The following is a 20,509-nucleotide window of genomic DNA, read 5'->3' on the forward strand; positions in this document are numbered from 1 at the left end:
ATTTTTTGTCACAACTGAGAGAGAACTTTTCAAAGTGCTTTACAATGGGATAAAGTACAAACATGAAAATTTTAAAATAAAATAAACATGAAAATAAATGACAAAAAGATGTTAAGTTAAAAAGCAAAGAGGTTTTAAGCTTGCATTTAAAAGTGTCAACTGAGTCTGCTTCCCATATATTTATACGCATTGAATTTCAGAGTTGAGGAGCTGAGGAGCATAGATCAAAAAAAGCGGACCTGCCTATTATTTTTTGAACGAGGTTGTTTAAATTTACGAGTCTAGTGGACATTGGCCATCTGGATGTGCAACAACATAGCCGCTCATGATGTTAAGTTTCATCCTGTAGGAAGTAATAGCCTCCAGACCCTGCCAGAGCTGACAAGCATCAGATCCCATCTCTAACTTCAATCAGAATAGTTTATTTGCTTTTAAAATAGATTTCTGTAGGCCGCACCTGAATTTCTTGCGTAGTTCTGGATCACCAGTCTTGAATGCCACAGATTACGCATCTCCTGATTTATCCAATGCTTTTGATTTGGATATATCCAATATGTTCTCGAAGGCGCACACTCATCCAAGCAGGTCTGATGACAACTGCGGTGTATTCATTAAGATCTGAAGATGAATTATTTAATATATAGTCCACTGATTCAAACTAATCCTGCAAGTGCTCCTCCACCTCCCTGGACCATATCTTTGTGGTTTTCACCACTGGTATGTGGTCCTCACTTTCTGCCTGTATGCCAGGAGAAGTCGTACATCAGGGTGATTAGACTTTCCAAAATGTAGGCATGGGATGGTATAGTAAGCATTCTTGATGGTGGTGCCACGGTGGTCAAGTGTGGTGGCTCCTCTGGTTCAATAGGTGATATGTAGGCAATAGTAGTTTGGAGACTTCTTTAAGCTGGCCTGCTTGAAATCCTCCACAGCAGCTGGGAAGGAATCAGGGCACACCGTTTCCTGATGACTGATCACCATGTTCAGCTCCTCCAGCGTGTCCTTGACATCCACTACCAGGATTATAATGAAAAGCTCGGTAGATAAAATGGATGATACATGAGCTGTAGATATTCCAGGTTGGTGAGCAGGACTGAGCAGAACCACCACGTCTGTTCACCACGAAGAGTTAATCATGAAGCATACTCCGCCTCCTCTAGGAGATTCTGTTATCATTGCAGTGGATGATAAAGCCCCCGGGCTGCAGAAAGCGTCCAAGATGTAGGAGATGAGCCATGTTTCCATAAACAAGGTACACAGCAGTCCCTGATGTCTCTCTGGTACTGCAATCTTGCTCTGAGGTCTTCAGTTTTATTTTCTAGAAACTGTACAAGCACTAATAGAATGGTACAAAGTGGTACTAAGGGCTCTGCATTACTTGCAGACCAGCATGCTTTCCTTGTTTCCTTTTTGTTAAAGGGAAACTGCACTCACAACCCATGTCTGCAGTCTGGGGTCAACTGATTGAGGATATGTAGATTTTTTTAAAATGTTTTAAAATGATGTTGCTTACTGAAGTAACCATGGCTGTGCCTGTGGATTCAACTGTAGTAGCACTAAATGGGAATATTTGATGATTCCCATTGGAGCTACACAAAAAAGGGGTCACCACTTATCATCTACAAAAGTAGAGGGATTTCCTAACAATGCAGCTAACTCTCAAACTATAACGATCTAAGTGCTTATAGATCACATAAGCAAAAGTAGCAAGTTACCCCAATCTAAATTACTAAGAAAAAGCTTTAAAATGATCAAGTTAAAACTTACAAAGCATTCAATAGTACTCACATTTGATATTCTCTAATAGAGCACCTTGCCAATTTTTCATCCAAAATGTTACCAATTTGAAACCAGAACAGAGCTCAATATTTCCTGAAAATTTTGCTTCACAAGATAGTAGGAAAATTAAAAATCAATAAACACCTTTAGTTTATTCCCACAGCAGCCTTGTATACATAAATATACAGTCCACCCTCCTTATCTGCAAGTTCCACATGTGCGAATTCAACCAACCATGAATTGAGAAAACCCGGAAGTGCTCTTCCAGCACTTGTTATTCAAGCATGTACAGACTTCTTTTTCTTATCATAATTCCTTAAACAATGTAATATAACAACTATTTTACATAGCATTTACATTGTATTTATTATAAGTAATCTAGAGATTATTTAAAGTATATGGGAGGATGTGCGTGGGTTATTGTGGATCGGGATTGAAAAAAAATCGGAAGTTCTCTTACTAAGTCAGAACAGGCATATCCAGTATTATTTAGCATCAGTTAGTCAAACATTTGTCTTTGTATATAGTATATATTTTACCTTTCTATGCATATAAAACACTTAAGAACGTGTGTTTCAGCGCCGGGCTTGGGAACGGAAGTTCCCGAGTTCGATCCAGTGACAGACCGCTATCGAGTGCATTCTGCACCATGCCGGGTTGATGTGGAGGATCAAAAACTCAAAATCCCAAAACCCAATAGTTAAACCATTGCGTTGCTTAGTAATAATTGTAGCCTTAATCTGGGCAGGGCCTTTCTCACTTTATCCTTTAAAATTGTTCCAATCGTTGACCAACGTAGCCTAACACTTTTACAATGACCAATGGCATTTGACCTCTTTCCGATCGCTTTATTATTTCCAGTTTATTTTCAATCGTGATTACTTTCGTGAACAGAAACACTGCATATTCAGAGCTGCACCGCTGGGCCCTAACGTCCGCTGCACTGAGACATGTTAAATAAGATCTGGGGTTCCACTGGGTCCTAAGGTCCACCACATTGAGGCAGGTTGAATAAGGGACTTGAGCATCTGCGTTTTTTGGTATCCGTGAGGTGTCCCGGAACCAATCTCTCACGGATAAGGAGGGCCGACTGTAAATCACATTCTTTCAGTGTCATACAGAAGTTGATTTATGAAAAGCCTAGCCAAGATATTTCCTTTGTCCAAAGCATTCCTCTCCACCATTAGTGCTACATAAAACTAACTTGTTGCCTCCCCAGTTCTGCATGTTGGTCTTCACTGCAAGGCGGATAGAATATAAAAATAGAAGGTTCTGGTATAACTATACGGTTCAGGAATGAGAAGCATTCAAAACTGCATTAAGCTTGATTTCTCTTCTTAAAAATTGAATACATACACTTGAGACAAGTGAAAGGAGAAAGGAATGAAAGGAGCCAAACATGCCATATGCCTTCTTTTTCAAATTTATCAAGCTGTGTTCCATTTTTGTGAGCTATGGACTTGGAAACCCCAAGATCTTGATGCACATCAACGCTGTTAGGGATTATACCAATCATCAGATATTTTCCACTTAAAAATCATTAAGTACTGAAGAAATTTATAATAATGTCCAAAATAATGTTTTAAATATTTTAAATTTGAGTTAGTTCTTTTTTTTAGAAAATTGGGAGAGTTTTTTTTAAATCATCTGCAAAGTAATTTGGAGATGTTAAATTACCCGGATTATTTAAATGGATAAAAACTATTTAACCTTATTTGCTTAAATAGATGAATGGATTAATTCAAAGATTATTAAATATCATAAATAATGAGATAGTATAATCATAAAAACTCCAAGTATAATCATAAAATTAAAACAAGATTATTCAGGAGTGAAATTGACAAGTTCATTATGCAATAAATAATTAAAATTTATCATCCTTTCTACGAAACGTGATTCAATTGAATGAGCAACATTTAAGATTTTTTTGTTATTTTTGTCACATGCACTGAGATATAGTGGCAAGTTTGTCTTGTATACTTCATACAGATCAATACTTTGAGTGCATTAAAGTTGAACAACATAAAACAATAACATAGAATAACATGTACCAGTGTCAGAGAAACTGCAGTGTAAATAATAATGAAGTACATGGTCCTAATGAAGTAGACGGTGAGAAGAGCCCATCTTATAGTATTAGGGAACCATTTAATAGTCTATTAACATCGCCGATGGAAGTGGCAATGAGAGAAAACGTCCTGGGTAACTAGGGTCTTTGTCTATATTCTGACCGCATCAGTAAATCAGAAACAGGTTTACTATCACCGACATGTCCAAGATTCAATGTCCATTTAGGAATCGGATGGCAGAGGGGAAGAAGTTGTTCCTCAATCGCTGAGTGTGTACCTTCAGTCTTCTGTATCGCTTACCTGATGGCAACAGTGAGAAAAGGACATGCCCTGGGTGCTGGAGGTCCTTGATAATGGATGCTGCCTTTCTGAGACACCGCTCCCTAAAGATGTCCCAAGTACTTTGTAGGCTAGTGCCCAAGATGGAGCTGACTAAATTTACAACCTTCTGCAGCTTATTTCGGTCCTCTGCAGAAGCCCCTCCATACCAGACAGTGATGCAGCCTGTCAGACTGCTCTTCACGGTACAACTATAGAAGTTCTTGAGTGTATTTGTTGACATGCCAAATCTCTTCAAATTCCTAATAAAGTATAGCTACTGTCTTGCCTTTTTTATAACCATCCATGTGTTGGGACCAGGTTAGATCCTCTAAGATCTTGGCATCCAGGAACTTGAAGTTGCTCACTCACTCCACTTCTGATCCCTCTAAGAGGATTAGTGCATGCTCCTTTGTCTTACCCTTCCTGAAGTCCACAATCAGCTCTTTTGTCTTACTGTCACTGAGTGCCAGGTTGCTGCTGCGGCATCATTCCACTAGTTGGCATATCTCACCCCTGTACACCCTCTTGTCACCACCTGACATTCTACCAACAATGGTTATATCACGAGCAAATATATAGATGGTATTTGAGCTATGCCTAGCCCAGGGGTGGGCAAACTTTTTGACTTGAGGGCCACAAAAGGTTCTAAAGTTTGACAGGGGGGCCAGACCAGGAGCAGATGGACGGAGTGTTTTGGTAATACACCTCATAAGAGAAAATAAAATATCATGGGATATGTAGAAAACATGTGCTTTAATTTCAATTGAAAATGAACAAATGCATTACAACAAAATATCTGTCTTTGAAGTCCCATGGTATTTAGCTATTTATTGAAATGACTTTTAAAACACTGAAAATTAAATGAATAAAATACAGCTTTTTTTAAATAGTAACAGTTATTATTTTAAAGCACTGAAAATTCTGTTATCCTTCAAGATATTATCATCATCACTCTCCTCCTGACTGTCTTTATTTCAAAAACGGTAGGAGATGCAGGTCTACTTGTCCTGCTCCTTCTTATTCAATTGTCCCGTGCCAAAACTCAACAACGGCCAGCACAAGGACAGAACAGTGACAGCGCGCCAGTATGCGGAGCGCGTTATTTGATCTGGAGCGCATTTTTTATTTTGAGAACGTACGTGCACCTGCACACTACTCATGTCCATCACTTAACAGAAATGACATGTAACATGTAAGGCTTATTGAAAAAAATATTTTCAATTGCATTTTTTACATAACACAATGAAGAAACTTATTTTTAATTTCAGTGGGAACAGTGTTGTTGGTCTCCCTTTTTAGCCAGCACATCAAAGTCTGGATTTAGTTTTGTTGTGGCGATTCTCAGGATGGATCTGAGGTGTTGGTCAGTTAACTTGGATCTGTGGCTGGCTTTGTTGACGTTCATGACGCTGAACGCCTGTTCACACAAATAGGTCGAGCCGAACAACACCAGCATCTTTTGTGCCGTCCTCCGGAGGTTTGGAAACACCTCTTTACCAAGTGAAGCATAAAAGTCATTCAGTTTAAGAGAGTTGAACTTCTCTTTTAAGATGGGGTCAGACTGAAGGTCGATCAGTTCCAGCTGTAGCTCCTCTGGTGCCGTTTCAGGATCTTGTGACAGGGGACAGGCCACCAACTGAAGTGACTTGTCAATTTTTTCAAAATCAGAAAAGCGACGGCAGAATTCTCTGTGCAGCGCATCCAGTGATTCGCTGTATTTTTTCACATTTGCGCCAGCCTCTTCCAGCGTGGGTAGTGTGGGAAAATGAGTGAATAACTTATTCAAAATTTGCCTGGAGAAAAAAGCCAGCTTGGATTTAAAGGCTTTCACATTTGTGTACATGTCATGCACAAACTGATCCTTCCCCTGTAGCTTCACGTTCAGTTCATTCATGTGTGAAAATATATCCACAGCAAACACAAAGTCGCAAAGCCAGCTCTTGTTGCTCAGCTCAGGAAATTCGCCGGCCTTCCTCAGTAACTCCAAAAATGCACCGATCTCCTCTTTGAGCTCCCATACTCGTTGAAACACTTTGCCCAAACTTAACCAGCGGACACGGGAGTGATAAAGTAGGTCCTGGTGATCCGCATCAGTTTCCTCCAGGAACGTGATGAACTGACGGTGCAGAAGTCCCCTTGCACGTATAAAGTTGAAAAGTTTTACGACAGGATTCACAACATGATTCAGCTGTAATACCGATTTACATAGAGATTCCTGGTGGATGATGCAGTGAAGGAAAATAACATCCTGGTCAGGATTTTCATCTTTCACTTTATTCTGTATTCTCCTCAGCAGGCCGACATTTTTCCCCATCAAATTAGGAGATCCATCTGTGGTGACGTTGCTAAGTTTACTCCAAGGGAGCATCATATTTTCGATGACAGCAGACACCTGGTCATACAAGTCCTCTCCCCGTGTTTTTCCTTTCAGAGACTCCATTGTCAAAAACTCCTCCCGTTATTTCAAAAGTATTGTTAATTCCTCGGATAAAAATGAGCAGCTGAGCAGTGTCTTTTACATCGTTGCTTTCATCCAGTGCTAATGAATATAACGTGAACGACTCTGCCTTTTTATTTAAGACGGTGGTTATATCTTCATCTATCAGTTCCTCACGGCGAGTCACTGTCCTGCGTGATAAACTGATTTTTTCAAATTTATCTTTGCTCTCCGGACACAATACACCTGCTGCCTCCACCATACATTCTTTTAAAAACTCGCCTTCAGAGGCTTGCTGGCCTTTGCTAATTTGAATGACAGCATAAAACTCGCCTTGGTACTTGAGTCATGAATGGCAGTTTGACGGTGAAAAAAATTTTGTTGAGCCTGTAAATTAGCAGCCAACCTCTGAGCATTAGCTTCCCATTCTTTCGTTGACTGGTTGCTAGCATAGTTGGCATGTTTTGTGGCAAAGTGACAGCTGATATTATATTCTTTAAAAACCGCCACAGTCTCTTGGCATATCAGGCATACAGCAGTTGATCGGTGTTCGGTAAAAAGATATTTAGTTGTCCACTCCTTATTAAACACCCGATATTCTCTATCCACTTTTCTTTTCTTAGCTCCACTCATCTTTACAGAAGGGGTGAGAGGTCAAAGAGTAAAGTGCAAATGTGGAGTAATACACTGCACCTCAACAAAGGTCAACGTATATAGAGTACGTCATCTATTGGGAAAACGCCAGAATTGTGGGGAAAAAACGTTAACAAGGTTTATTAATATAATTTCATCAAGTTCTGCGGGCCGGATTAAAAAGCTTAACGGGCCGCATATGGCCCCCGGGCCGTAGTTTTGTGTATATAGAGAGTAGAGCAGTGGGCTAAGCACACACCCCTGAGGTGTGCCAGTGTTGATTGTCAGCGAAGAGGATATGTTATCACCAATCCACACAGATGGTGGTTTTCCGGTTAGGAAGTCGAGGATCCAATTGCAGAGGGAGGTACAGAGGCCCAGGTTCTGCAACTTCTCAAACAGGATTGTGGGAATGATGGTATTAAATGCTGAGCATTTAGTACCCAGGACAGCTTTAGGAAGCGGTGTCTCAGAAAGGCAGCATCCATTATTAAGGACAGCCAGCATAATCAGAGTCTGTAGACAGGAAGCTGGTTTCTGTAAGGTGCTGAACTGCATCCACAACTCTCTGCAGTTTCTTACAGTAACAGGCCAAGCAGTGGCCATACCAGCCATTATGCATTCAGATAGGATGCTTTCTAAAAAATTTTTAAGGTTCAATGGTGACAAGCCACTGAGCTTCCTTGATTATGGCAAATACATGGTTGGAACAGGACAGGCCATTAGCAATGTTCACTCCAAGGATTTTAAAGCTCTTGACCGTTACACCTCTGACACAGACAGCAGCAAGGACACTGCACTTCATCCTGAAGTCAATGACCAGCTGTTTTGTTTTGCTGACATTAAGGTTGTTGTTATAACACCCTATAACTAAACTCTTTGTCCTTCCTGTACTCTGGCTTAGCATTATTTGTAATGTATCACCAAAGTTAGAAATGGAGAGACTTTTCTTCAAAGTTGAACTCAAAGTAAATTTATCATCAAAATATGTATATGTCACTGTCTGTTACCTTAAGATTCATTTTTGTGCAGGGATTTACAGGAATATAAAGAAATAGAATAAAATTGTGAAAAAACTACACATGAAGACTGACACAAAGAATGACAATGTTCAAAAGAAAAACTGGTACAAATAATTAAGATTATTAATTCAGTTTATTGTCATTCAATATGTATACCACTTGACCAAGGTGCATTAACACAGTACAATTCACACACATAACACAAAGTAATATTAACAGAAATAAATTAACGATGAGGTACATATACAACACAAGTTAAAAAATAAACAGTATAACATTACTGGTGCTTCATACATGGTGAAACCTGGGAGGTGGTAAAACATTTAGTCTTTAAGAGCCTGGGGTAGGAAATTCTTTCCCATCGTACTGGTTCTTGTCCGAATGCTACAGTACCTCCTGCCCAAAGGTCGGGACTTAAAAAGATTGCTGGACAGATGAAAGGGATGGATCATTGACAACATTAAGGGGCCTGTGTACGCAGCCCTCCTGATAGACCCCAATGATCCTCTCAGCAGTCCTTACAATCTTTTGTCAAATGCCTTGCAATTGCCGTACCAGATGGTAATCACCTTTATTCTGGATAATGATCACTGCAATCAGTAGCCTATAACTTCCCTTTTGGAGTGGTGCATGACCTGTCAGTGCTCTGGGAGACTCTGTGAACTGGAGTTTCGAAGGTGCCGTGTGGTATGGGCTGAATTGAGGTGGCAGGGCTCAGGCACACAAGAGAAGAAAGAGCTGATGTTTGACCATTGCTGGAACAGTCTGAGGGCCAAACAGAAGCAGCATGACCCGGCCCAAATGCAGTACAAGAACAAGCCAATGTTTAGCTGATTTAAGTGCCAGGTCAAATTGAAAAGATTGGGTTTGGGCCAAATCGAGGCAGTGGGGGTCAGACCCAAGAGCAAGAAATCAGGTCAAGGTTTGACTGATTTAAGCGCAGGGCCAGATTGAGAAAGTCAGGGCCAGAGGTGAGGTGTGGACTGATGTTCAGCTTGCCGCACAAGGTCCACTTGTCTCTGTGCCAAACTGAGGCATGGCCTGCATCTAATGGACTACAGCGACGGGCTACAGCGACAAACTGGCTTCGTGGCTGTGGTCTCACTTTACTTTTAGTTTACTTTTCATTTTTGTGCATTTTTTCTTTTTTTTCCCACACACTGAGTATTCAGGTTTTTTTTAAATGGATTCTACTGGGTTTCTTTGTTTTTGTGGCTGCCCGTAAGACAACAAATTTCAAGTTTGCACATAGCATATATATTTTAATAATAAAGGTACTTTGAACTTTGGTCGAGCTGATCAGGTGCTCTTGCAAAAATTGGTTAAAATGGTGTGGGGGGGAGCCACACTTGCCTCAATCTCCTCAGGAAGTGGAGACTCTGCTGTGTTTTCTTGACCAAAGGGGTGGTATTAAAAGACCAGAAGAGATCATCTGTTATGTGCACTCCCAGAAAGTGAGTTCTCCTAACTTTCTCCACAGAGGAGCCGCGTACATGCAGTGAGGAGTGGTCAACCTTCCTAACGTGGACAGTCATCTCTTAGGTCCTGCCTACACTGAGACTCAAGTTGTTGTGCTTGCACCATTCTACCAGCCACTCCACCTCCTCTCTGTACGCTGGCGCGTCGTCGTTCATGAGGCCAACCACTGTTATGTTATCACGAACTTGATGAATTGGTTTGAATTAAATCTAGTAGTGCTGTCATGCATCAGCAGTGTGAACAGCAGCAGGCAGAACAAGCAGCTCTGGACAGCACTGGTGCTCAGTGTGATGGAGCTGCAGATGCTGCTGCCAACACAGATGACTGCAGCCTTTCTGTTAAAAAGTCCAGGATCCAGATAAAGAGGAAGGTGTTGAGACTCAATAAGGACAGCTTATGCACTGGCTTCTGAGAGATGATCGTATTAAACAGCGAGCTAAAGTCAACAAACAGCATTCTGGCACGAGGCACCATTTTCCAGGTGGGGCAAGATAGAGGAATGCAAAGGCTACAGCATCTCTGTATCTCTTTTGCCAATCAACTTTCCAGCTCTTTGCTTCATCCCTCTCCCTCCTGTCTTCTCCTATCATTTCGGATCTCTCCCTCCCCCTGTCAAATCTCTTACTATCTCTTCCTTCAGTTAGTCCTGACAAAGGGTCTTGGCCCGAAACGTCGACTGTACTTCTTCCTATAGATGCTGCCTGGCCTGCTGCATTCCACCAGCACTTTGTGTGCATTGCTTGAATTTCCAGCAAATGCATTTCCTCGTGTTTGCATCATCAGTGGACCAATTTGAGCAATAAGCAAACTGGAAAGGGTCCACTGTAGCAGGAAGATGGGATTTAATATAATCCATAACCAACTACTCAAAGCACTTCATTATTGTTGATGTCAGGCCCTCTAGATGGTAATCATTGAGCCAGGTTACTATTGCCCTCTTTGACACTGGGATGTTGGCAGTTGCCTTGAAGCCTGTGGGCACAGTGGACTGCTCCAGAGAGATATTGAGGATGTCTGTTTGAACCTCTGTTAGCTAGGCTGTACTGTCCTTCAACAACCGACCAGGTATGTTACCAGGCCCTGCAGCTTTATGTGGGTTGACACTAGCTGGGGTCTTCCTCACTTCAGCTGCAGCCAGACAGAGTGCCTGCTCATTGTTGGGAGAGAGAAGTGTGGCCTTCCTTGTCAGCACATCACTTCTCACATCAAACAAAATGTAAAAGACGTTCAACCTATCAGGAAGAGAGATATCTCTGTCATTGACTTGCAGGGTGGATCTGTGGTGTTATGGTCCGAATGCCCTGCCACATGCACCTCATGTCTCTGCTGTCCCAGAAATGGCTGTACACTCTCCATGAATAATCCCGTTTTGCTTCCCGATGACACCGGAAAACGCAGTGCTCTTGCTGACCTGAGGACTGTCTTGTCCTCCAGTCTGAAGGCAGCATCATGATTTCCCAGGAGTGCCTGAACATCTGTACTGTCAGCTGCGGCTTCTGTGCATGGGACTGTCGTGTACTTCGCTTCACAGAAACATGGCTAACACCTGCAACAATGAAGCCCGGTGACTTCACCATTCTTTGCAAAGATAGGACAGCTCAGTGTTTTAAACACAGACGAGATAGAATACATTTATGATTAACTTATTGTGGTGCACAAACATGGTGGCTGTCTCAGTCCAGCTCACCTGACCTGGAACATGAGCACTCAAGTGTTGTCTATGTATACTGCTGTGTATATTCTGCTGCAGGCTGATACTGACCTGGCTCTCAAGAAACTGTATGACCATCAGCACCATGGAGACTGTATACCTGGTGGCTGCTTTCATCATCACCAAAGACTTTAATCGAACGTTGCTGTCTAAAGTTTTTTTTGAAGCTTTGTTATCACATCCAGGTGAGCACATGGGGAGATAGTATACTCAACCACTGCTACTCTCCCTTCCGCAAAGCTAACAAGGTGCTCCTCCATCCACTGTTTGTAAAGTTGAATCACTCCTCCATCCTGCTTCTGCCCGTGAACAGACAGAATCTGAAACAAGAGGCGGCCATTGTTAAAACTGTCCACTGTTGGTCCAACCAATCAGTCTCCATGCTATAGGACTGCTATAATGACATCAACTAGAAAGTCTTTCATTATGAGAATGTCTCCGAGTTCACGAAAGGGATCACGAGTTTCAACCGGACATGCATCGAGAATGTTGTCCCCAAAAATCGATCAGGGTCTATCCAAACCAGAAACCCTGGATCAACAGCTCCAAGCGAGGAGCACTTATCGCACGAGACAGAACTGATATTGCAGGTAACCAGCAGAAACTCAAGAGATACAACTATGATCTACACAAAATTATCAAGGCAGTGAAACAATACAGGGACAAGAACCAGACACAACTCCCCACCTAAAACACGCACAGCTTATGGTAAGGTCTGCACACCATCGCAATGGAGTTTCCAACATTGCTGCCTCTCTCCCAGATGAGCTCAATCTTTTTTATGGTCAGTTCAATGTCGCCAATGCTGAAACCCCAAGGGGAGCCGCTGATGCGACCTGCACCTTGGTCATCTCTAACGCAGGTGTTCCCAACAAGTGGACAGTCACAAGGCTGTGGGACCGGATGGCATCCCACAGTGGGTACTCAGGACGTGCGTGGCACGACTGGCTGGTGTGTTTACAGACATTTTTAATCTCTCCCTCTCCCACTGTAGAGTGCCCTCCTGCTTCAAAACACCCACCACTGTCTCTTTACCTAAAAAGACAAAGGTAACATGTCTGAACAAATGGCGTCCTGTCGCATTCATCTCAAAAATACACAAATGCTTTGAAAGGCTGGTCAAGGACTACATCTGCAGCATGCTACCACCCACACTGGGCTCCCTAAATTCACCTACCAACACAACAGATCCACAGACAACACAATAGCCTCTAGAGAGGAGGGATGTGAGAATGCTGTTCTTGGACTAGTTCAGCATTCAACACTATAATTTCTTCCAGCCTTGACAAGAAGCTCAGACACCTCGGCCTTCACCCTGCCTTGTACAGCTGGATCCTGGATTTCCTGTCAAATTGCCACTGGCAGGTGGTACAAGTGGGCTCCTCCTCTCTGCTTCTCTGTCTCTCAACACAGGTGTCCCTCAGAGCTGTGTCCAAAGCCCACTCCTTTCGTCTCTGTATACCCATGACTGTGTCGCCACCCACAGCTCCAATCCACTAATTAAATTTGCAAATGATACATTGATTGGCCTTATCTCTAATAATGAGACAGCCTGCAGAGTAGAAGTCATCACCCTGACACAGTGATGTCAAGAAAACAACCTCTCCTTCAATGTTGCAAAAACAAAGGAACTGGTAGTGGACGACTGGAGGAATGGAGACAGGCTAGCCCCTATTGTCATCAATGGATCTGTCGTTGAGAGGGTAATCAGCTTTAAATTCCTCAACATACACATCACCAATGATCTCACTTGGACTGTACATACCGGCTGTGCGGTGAAGCACAACAGTGCCTCTTTCACCTCAGATGGTTGAAGACTTTTGGCATGAATCCCCAAATTCTCAGAACTTTCTATAGGGGCACAATTGAGAGCATCCTGACTGGCTGCATCACTGCCTGGAATGGGAACTGTACTCCTCTCAACTGCAGGACTCTGCAGAGAGTGGCGAGGACAGCCCAGTGCATCTGTGGATGTGAACTTCCCACTATTCAGGATACTTACAGAGACAGGTGTGGCTCAAAAATCACTGGGGACCCAGGTCACCCTAACCACAAACTGTTCCAGCTACTACTATCCGGGAAACGGTATAGCAGCATTAAAGCCAGGACCAACAGGCTCTGGGACTTCTTCCACAGAGCCATCAGACTGATTAACACACACTGACACAACTGTATTTCTATGTTATATTGACTGTTCTATTGTATATCTTACTGCGATACTGCTAATTGCAAATTACTGTAATTTGCACAATGCACATTCAGACCGAGACATAACATAGATTTTTACTCATATGTGTGAAGGATGTAAGAAATAAAGTCCTTAATTCATATTTTATCTGCAAAGGGAGGTTCCATCATCATCCCAGTAGTGATGAACATTCCACCTCAGGCCAATGTCAGACAAGACAGTGGAGAAGCTAAGCTCCATATTCAGCAGACACAGAACTCATTTCCCTATTATTGCGGGAGATTTCAAACAGGTCAGCTTGGAAAAGTCTCTGAACAACTATCACCCACCGTTGAAAGGAGCAGTTAATGTTTCAGGCCGAGACCCTTTGTCTTGGCCCAAAACATTGACTGCTCGTTTCAACGGATGCTGCCCGACCTGCTGAGTTCATCCAGCTTGTTTGTACGTGTTGATTTGACCACAGCATCTGCAGTGTACTTTGTGTGAGGTCACACAGCACTTTCCCAGCATTAGCACAGGGGTGGAGGGGGGATGTTTGCGGCCAAAAATCACAATAGCAGTAAACTCCCTCATTAGATGAGAGGCCTGCTCTTCACCTTTAAGAACTCTACTACAGATGAATAGTGCCATCAGTTCTTATTAACGCAGATATGTACACCTCCACCATGGGTCTTGCCAGAGATCATGCGAATTTTGTCAGCCCAAAAGAGATTAAACACTCCAGCTAGAAGGTTCTGAACACAATCAATACCACCAGGTACCATAAAACTGTATTAGTTATTGACAGAGAAACTCATTTAGTATACGCATTTGTTTGATTCACTGTAAATTAACAAAATCAGTACTGGTATCTAGGGTAGACAATGGACTGCCTTCATACAATGCAATCATTGATGGCATCCTTCTAAACGTCATTTTCATTGTAACATTCATGATTGTCGATAACTTCAAATCCTTTGTAGTTCTGAACTTATGAAAGGAGCAAAATAATTTCATTTTCACTCCCGGCCGTTTGCAACATCTCCAAGCCTGAATGCTTGAAGTCACAGTGAGCAAAACAGTTCTGAACTGTCTTACTGCCTAGGCCTCTCCAACTACCAGTGACAAAAGTCACTGCATTTTGAACACAGGCGCACACTACTGATGCTACCGATTGATCACATAGCCACAGCACTCACTCACCTGGAGAAGAATGATGCATACATTAGAATGCTGTTCCCAGACTGCAGTTCAGCGTTCAACACCATAATTCCATCCAGACTTGACAGGAGCTCAGAGACCTCGGCCTTCACCCCACCTTATGCAGCTGGATCCTAAACTTCCTATCCGATCACCAACAGGTGGTAAGGACGGGCTCCCTCACCTCTGCCCCTCAACACAGGTGCCCCCCAGGTTCTGTTGAGCCCCTTTCTCTACTCCCTTTACACACACAACTGTTCTGCCACACACTGCTCCAATCTACTGATCAAATGAAACAACTTTGATCGGCCTTATTTCTAGCAGTGATGAGACAGCCTACAGAGGAGAAAAAAGCTAGTTGTGGATTACAGGAGGAACAGAGTCAGGCTCAGCCTGATCAACATCAGTGGCTCTGCAGTTGAGAGGGTGAGTAGCTTCAAGTTCTTCGGTATACACATCACCGATGATCTCACTTGGACTGTACACACCAGCTTTGTGGCAAAAAAAGCACAACGTCTTTTCCACCTCAGGCGGCTAGATAAGTTCAGTATAGGCTTCCAAATCCTCAAGACCTTCTATAGGAGCACCATTGAGAGCACACTGACTGTATCACTGCCTGGTACAGGAACTGCACCAACCTTGATTGCAGGACACTGCAGAGTGTGGAACAGACAGCCCAGTGCATCTGTGGATGTGAACTTCCCTCCATTGAGGACATTTACAGGAACAGGACTTGAAGGAAGGGCTGGAAGATCATCAGGGACGCCAGTCACCCCAACCTTAAACTGGTTCAGCTGCTTCTGTCAGGCAAATTGTACCACAGCATAAAAGCCAGGACAAAAGGCTACAGGACAGCTTCTTTCTACAAGCCATTAGACTTTTAAATTCATGTCTGTACATTGCAGAACCATAACACAAAGATTTTAACTCCCTTGCGTTATGGAATGGATGTAAGATTTAAATACATTCTAAACAATCAAAAGGAATCTCAGCTATTTTCTCAACTGATTTTTGCTCTTTAGGAGTTGTATCAAATAAGTTGCTGCCCCGATTAACCAGAATCCACTGTATATTCTTCATGAAACAGTTTAAAAGAGTTTAAAACAATTTACCTATTAATTTTCAAACAAAACCACCAGGTTCAAGATAAGCAAGCTATATTAAGTTGTTATATTTCACAAATATCTTGTTAAACACATAACCTAGCATCTAAAAACTCATACACAAATATCGTCAAATAATTATCCGTTGCCATCAATAAACTGTTTGCTAGCTTACTTTATCGCTTCTCTCCACCTTTTTTTTTAAATCATATCTCCCCTCTATCTTTCAATTCAGATACAGGGTCTCGAACCCAAAACGTCGTTTGTCCATTTCCCTCCACAGATGCTGCCTGACCCGCAGAGTTCCTCAATCACAACAATCACACGAGTTCCTCCAGCATCTTGTGTATCTCTGTGGAAAACAACCCGTCTAAACCAAGGTTCTGCAAGGTGTCAATAACTTTTGACTATACTTTTTACATATTTTAAACGCATGACAACATATTGTATCTTCCTAGGACTTTTCCAACCAATAATCATTGGGTCATTCATACCAATCACTGGTGCTTCGCAAAATGCTGCGGCCTAATCTAGTTCCATGGATACCGTGACTGAACTGCGCTCCACACGATGCTGGGATAGTAGTCCACCAACACCCTTCACTACAAAGCAGCCGAACTGGGGGGACAAAGTCGGGCCTGCTCGGGTCCCGTGCCGAGCTGAGGCACTCACTCCACCGTTCCTACCTGCGAATAGCGACGAACCAACTTGGCGATCTGCTCCCTCTCCAGCAGCCACTCGGGTTTTCGTTTCATCCTCCACAGCTTCTTCTTAGCCTTCCTCTTTTGATATTTCTGTTTCCATTTTTCATAGTTATTAATAATATCGCTGCGAGTAGCAGCCGGGTCCCCGGCGAAGCCCATGCCTGAAAATAACGTGGAAATGATCAACTTTCCGTCGCTCAGTAATGACGCCGGCGGCCGGAGCTTGTCGCGTATTAATGACGACAGGGTGCGCGGTCGGTCAACCCGGGGAAAGTTTCGGCCTCATGGAGACAACTGGACCGCAGATGCTCGAGCAACCCAGCAAACAGTAAACTCGGCTCCTGCACCAACAACGACGGGATTAATTGTGGACTTCGGGAAAGGGAACACACACCAGTGCTCATTGAGTGGAAAGGGTGAACAGTGTCACGTTCCTGGGTGCCAACATCTCTGAAGTCCAAGATACTAATGCAATCATAATGAAGGCACGACAGCGTCTAAATTTCACTCGCAATTTGAGGAGATTTGGTATGTCATCAAAGCTACAGGTAAAGTTCTACAGATGTTCCGTGGAGAGCATTCTAACGGGACCTCTACACCAGGATTGTAAAAGCTGCAGAAAGTTGTAAACTCAGCCAGCTCCATCATGGGCACTGGCCTCCTCAGCATCGAGGACATCTTCAAAAAGGCGGCATCCATCATTAAGGACCCCCTTCCCAGGACATTCTCTCTTTTCATTGCTACCATCAAGGAGAAGCCTGAAGACACATTCTGCTTTTTAGGAACAGTTTCTTCCCCTCCATCATCAGATTTCTTAATGGACAATGTACCCAAGAACACTATCTCACATTTTTTGCTCTCTTTTTGCACAACTTATTTATTTTATATATATATATGTATCCTCTTTATTGTAATTTATATTTTATCATGTTTTGTACTGCTGCTACAACTTTCATGACATTTGCCAGTGATATTAAATCTGTTCTGATTCTTATCCCTACAATTTGTCCACTCTAGGTGAAGTGTCTCGAATTGAAATATACACTCCCCATTTCACTCCACAGATGCTGCCTGACCTGTTGAGTTCCTCCAGCATCCTGTGTGTTCCTATAGCTAATGTTTAACACAGTAAACTCTTGATCTGACAGATTTGGGGCTTTTATGTTGCTGAACTCATCAATTTTTCAGAACCAAAAAAAAAAGTAAAACTGCAGATACTGAAAATCAAAAACATAAACAGAAAATGCTGGAAAAACTTAGCAGTTCATACAGCATTTGTTCAGTTCATCAGTTGTCATGAAGTGTCTTCCAATGGGAATATTAACTGTTTCTCGCTCCAGAGATACTACTTGATGATCTTGAGATCTTCCAGCATTTTCTGATTTTCTACGTTATTGAATGCTATACGAGGGGTGATTGTTAAGTTCATGGCCTAAGGTAGGAGTCAATTTTAGAAAACCTAGCACATTTATTTTTCCTACATTTACACACACAGTCCAGCAGTCATGGAGCATACAGATCCCTCCTTTGTAGGAAGTCAGTGTCTTGGACCTCCAGAAAGTGTCCACAGCAGGGGTGATTGATAAGTTCGTGGCCTAAGGTAAAGGAGATGCGGTATTAACTTCAAACTTTCTGAATAATCACTCAAAAGAGTTGAACTGCATGTGCATGTAACGAGAGCAGTATAAATCATCATCTACCTTGGCCTCAAACTTATCAATCACCTCTCGTACCTATATTTCATCTCATCTTTAATTTGCCCTGACACATCCGAGTAATAAATGCATCAGTAAATCCATTGAGACTGAAGACAGTGTTGGAATAGCAACACCACCCCCAGCAGTATAAGGAAACACAGAAATTGGGACATTGATAATTCAAAGGAAACATGAGAATCAAGGCCCCACTATTTAAAAGGGTGCAGAGGAACTCGAGTTCCTGTTCATTAAAGTGAGCATCTAAATCAAAGCTTCAGTGATCCTAAAGGAAGCAAGGAAATGGGCCAGGAGAGATCAAGTGAACCTAGGAACAGAGCCAGGAGTTAAAATGAACCCAGGAACAGGGTCAGGGGTTAAAGTGAACCCAGGAACAGGGTCAGGAGAGTTAAAGTGAACCCAGGAACAGGGTCAGGGGTTAAAGTGAAGCCAGGAACAGGGCCCCAGGGAGTGAAAAGAACGGGGAGTTGCAATCCGTAAATGAAAACAAGTGGGTTAGTTAGGCCCTATCTAATGTCAGGGTTGAATTCAGTTCTCTGTTCCTCTGAGCCAGCTGCACCACTGAAACTTTAAAACTTCAAAAGGAAAATAAAATGTCTCACAGTCAAGCTTTAATAAAATTTGACACAAGAAGATTAGTGTTATTTTGTCACATGTTCATCAAAACATTGAAACACACAGCAACATTGTGTCAACGACCTGCAAGCCCACAAGTGGCGCCATGCTACCAGCACAGACATCGCATGCCCACAACTTACTGACCTGTAGTCATTGCAATGTGCAGGTAACTGGAACACCCAGAGGACATCCACGCAGACATGATAGAGCGGAAAGGACTAAAAGTTGGGGGGGGGGGGTGGCATTGCTAGTCAGGGAAAACGTCATGGCATTGCTCAGTCAGAACACTGGATACCTCATCAAGTGAGGCTTCATTGGTAGAACTGAGGAATAAGAAAGGTATGACCATGTGAATAGGATTTTATTATCAACCACCCAACAGTCAATGGGATTTAGAGGAGCAAATTTGTAGAGAGATCACAGACAGTTGCAAGAAACATTAGGTTGTGAAAGTAGGTGGTTTTAAATATCAACATATTGACTGGGATTCCCATACTAGAAAAGGACTAGAAATGTGTACAGGAAAGTTCCCTTAATCAGTACATAAAGGTCCCATCTAGAGAGGATGTGATATTAGATGTCCCTTTAGGGAATGAAATAGGGCAGGAGACAGAAGTTTGTGTAGGGGAACGTTTTGCATCTAGTGATCATATACCATTACTTTGAAGGTAATTCGGGAAAAGGATAGATCTGGTCCACGAGGTGGGATTATAAATTGGAGGAAGGCCAATTTTGATGGTATCAGAAAGTGTGGACTGGGACAGGTTGTTTCTGCCAAAGTGGGGGGCCTTCAAAAGTGAAATTTTGAGAGTACAGAGCTTGCCTGTGTCTGTCAGAATGAAAGGCAGGAATAACAGGTTTAAGCATCCTTGGTTTTTGAGAGATATTGAGAGCATGGTTCAGAAAAAGATAAATCCCCAGGACGTTACACAGGTTCCCTTGGACACTGTGGAAGGCTAGTGTGGAAATTGCAGGGGCCCTAGCAAAGATATTTAAAACATCCTTAGCCACGGGAGAGGTACCGAAGGATTGGAGGACAGCTAACGCTGCTCTGTAATTAGGAAAGGCACTAAGAACAGGCCAGGAAATTATAGGCCAGTGAGCCTGACATCAGTTGTGGGAAAGTTATTGGAATGTATTCTAAGGGACTGAGTACATAAGTATTTAGATAGACAGGGACAGATTAGGGATAGTCAATGTGCATGGTAATTCATAGCTAACCAATCTTAAAGAGCTTTCAAGGAAGTTATGAGAAAAGCTAATGTAGGCAAGGCCACGGATGTTATCTACATGGGTTTCAGCAAAGCATTTGACAAGGTCCCATATGGGAGGTTGGTCAAGAAGGTTCATGATGAGGAAGTAAATTGGATTAGACATTGGCTTTGTGGGGAAAGCCAGAGAGTGGTAATAGATGGTTGCCTCTCTAACTGGAGGCCTGTACTAATGGTGTGTTGCAGGGATTGGTGCTGAATACATTGTTGTATGTGATCTATATCAAAGACCTAGATGATAATGTGGTAAACTGGATCAGCAAATTAGCAGATGGCAGAG

At 42.6% G+C, this 20,509-nt stretch overlaps 2 protein-coding genes across 2 annotated transcripts in view; both read right to left on the reverse strand.

Annotated features, from left to right (window-relative positions):
• ddx10 (DEAD (Asp-Glu-Ala-Asp) box polypeptide 10) overlaps positions 1-20,509 on the reverse strand; it is a 313,215-nt gene that overhangs the window by 252,738 nt on the left and 39,968 nt on the right. The window contains exon 2 of the mRNA XM_059964262.1: positions 16,608-16,786. Coding sequence (XP_059820245.1) covers positions 16,608-16,786 — 179 coding nt within the window. The remainder of the gene's footprint in view (positions 1-16,607; positions 16,787-20,509) is intronic.
• LOC132390677 (general transcription factor II-I repeat domain-containing protein 2-like) lies at positions 862-6,540 on the reverse strand. Its single transcript, XM_059963236.1, has 2 exons — positions 5,847-6,540; positions 862-1,013 (listed from the first exon to the last, which is right to left on the reverse strand). The coding sequence occupies exons 1-2, from the start codon at positions 6,538-6,540 to the stop codon at positions 862-864; spliced, it is 846 nt and encodes a 281-aa protein (XP_059819219.1).

This window comes from Hypanus sabinus, chromosome 3, assembly GCF_030144855.1.
Source record: "Hypanus sabinus isolate sHypSab1 chromosome 3, sHypSab1.hap1, whole genome shotgun sequence".
Lineage (NCBI taxonomy): Eukaryota > Metazoa > Chordata > Chondrichthyes > Myliobatiformes > Dasyatidae > Hypanus > Hypanus sabinus.

Bases quoted from the DNA above. Each gene is read 5' to 3' on its own strand.
- LOC132390677 (XM_059963236.1), bottom strand. From the start codon at position 6,540: ATGATGCTCCCTTGGAGTAAACTTAGCAACGTCACCACAGATGGATCT. The intron at 1,014-5,846 runs GTCGCTTTTCTG...TAATCCTGGTAG, and splicing joins GCTGCACAGAGAATTCTGCC to TGGATGTCAAGGACACGCTG.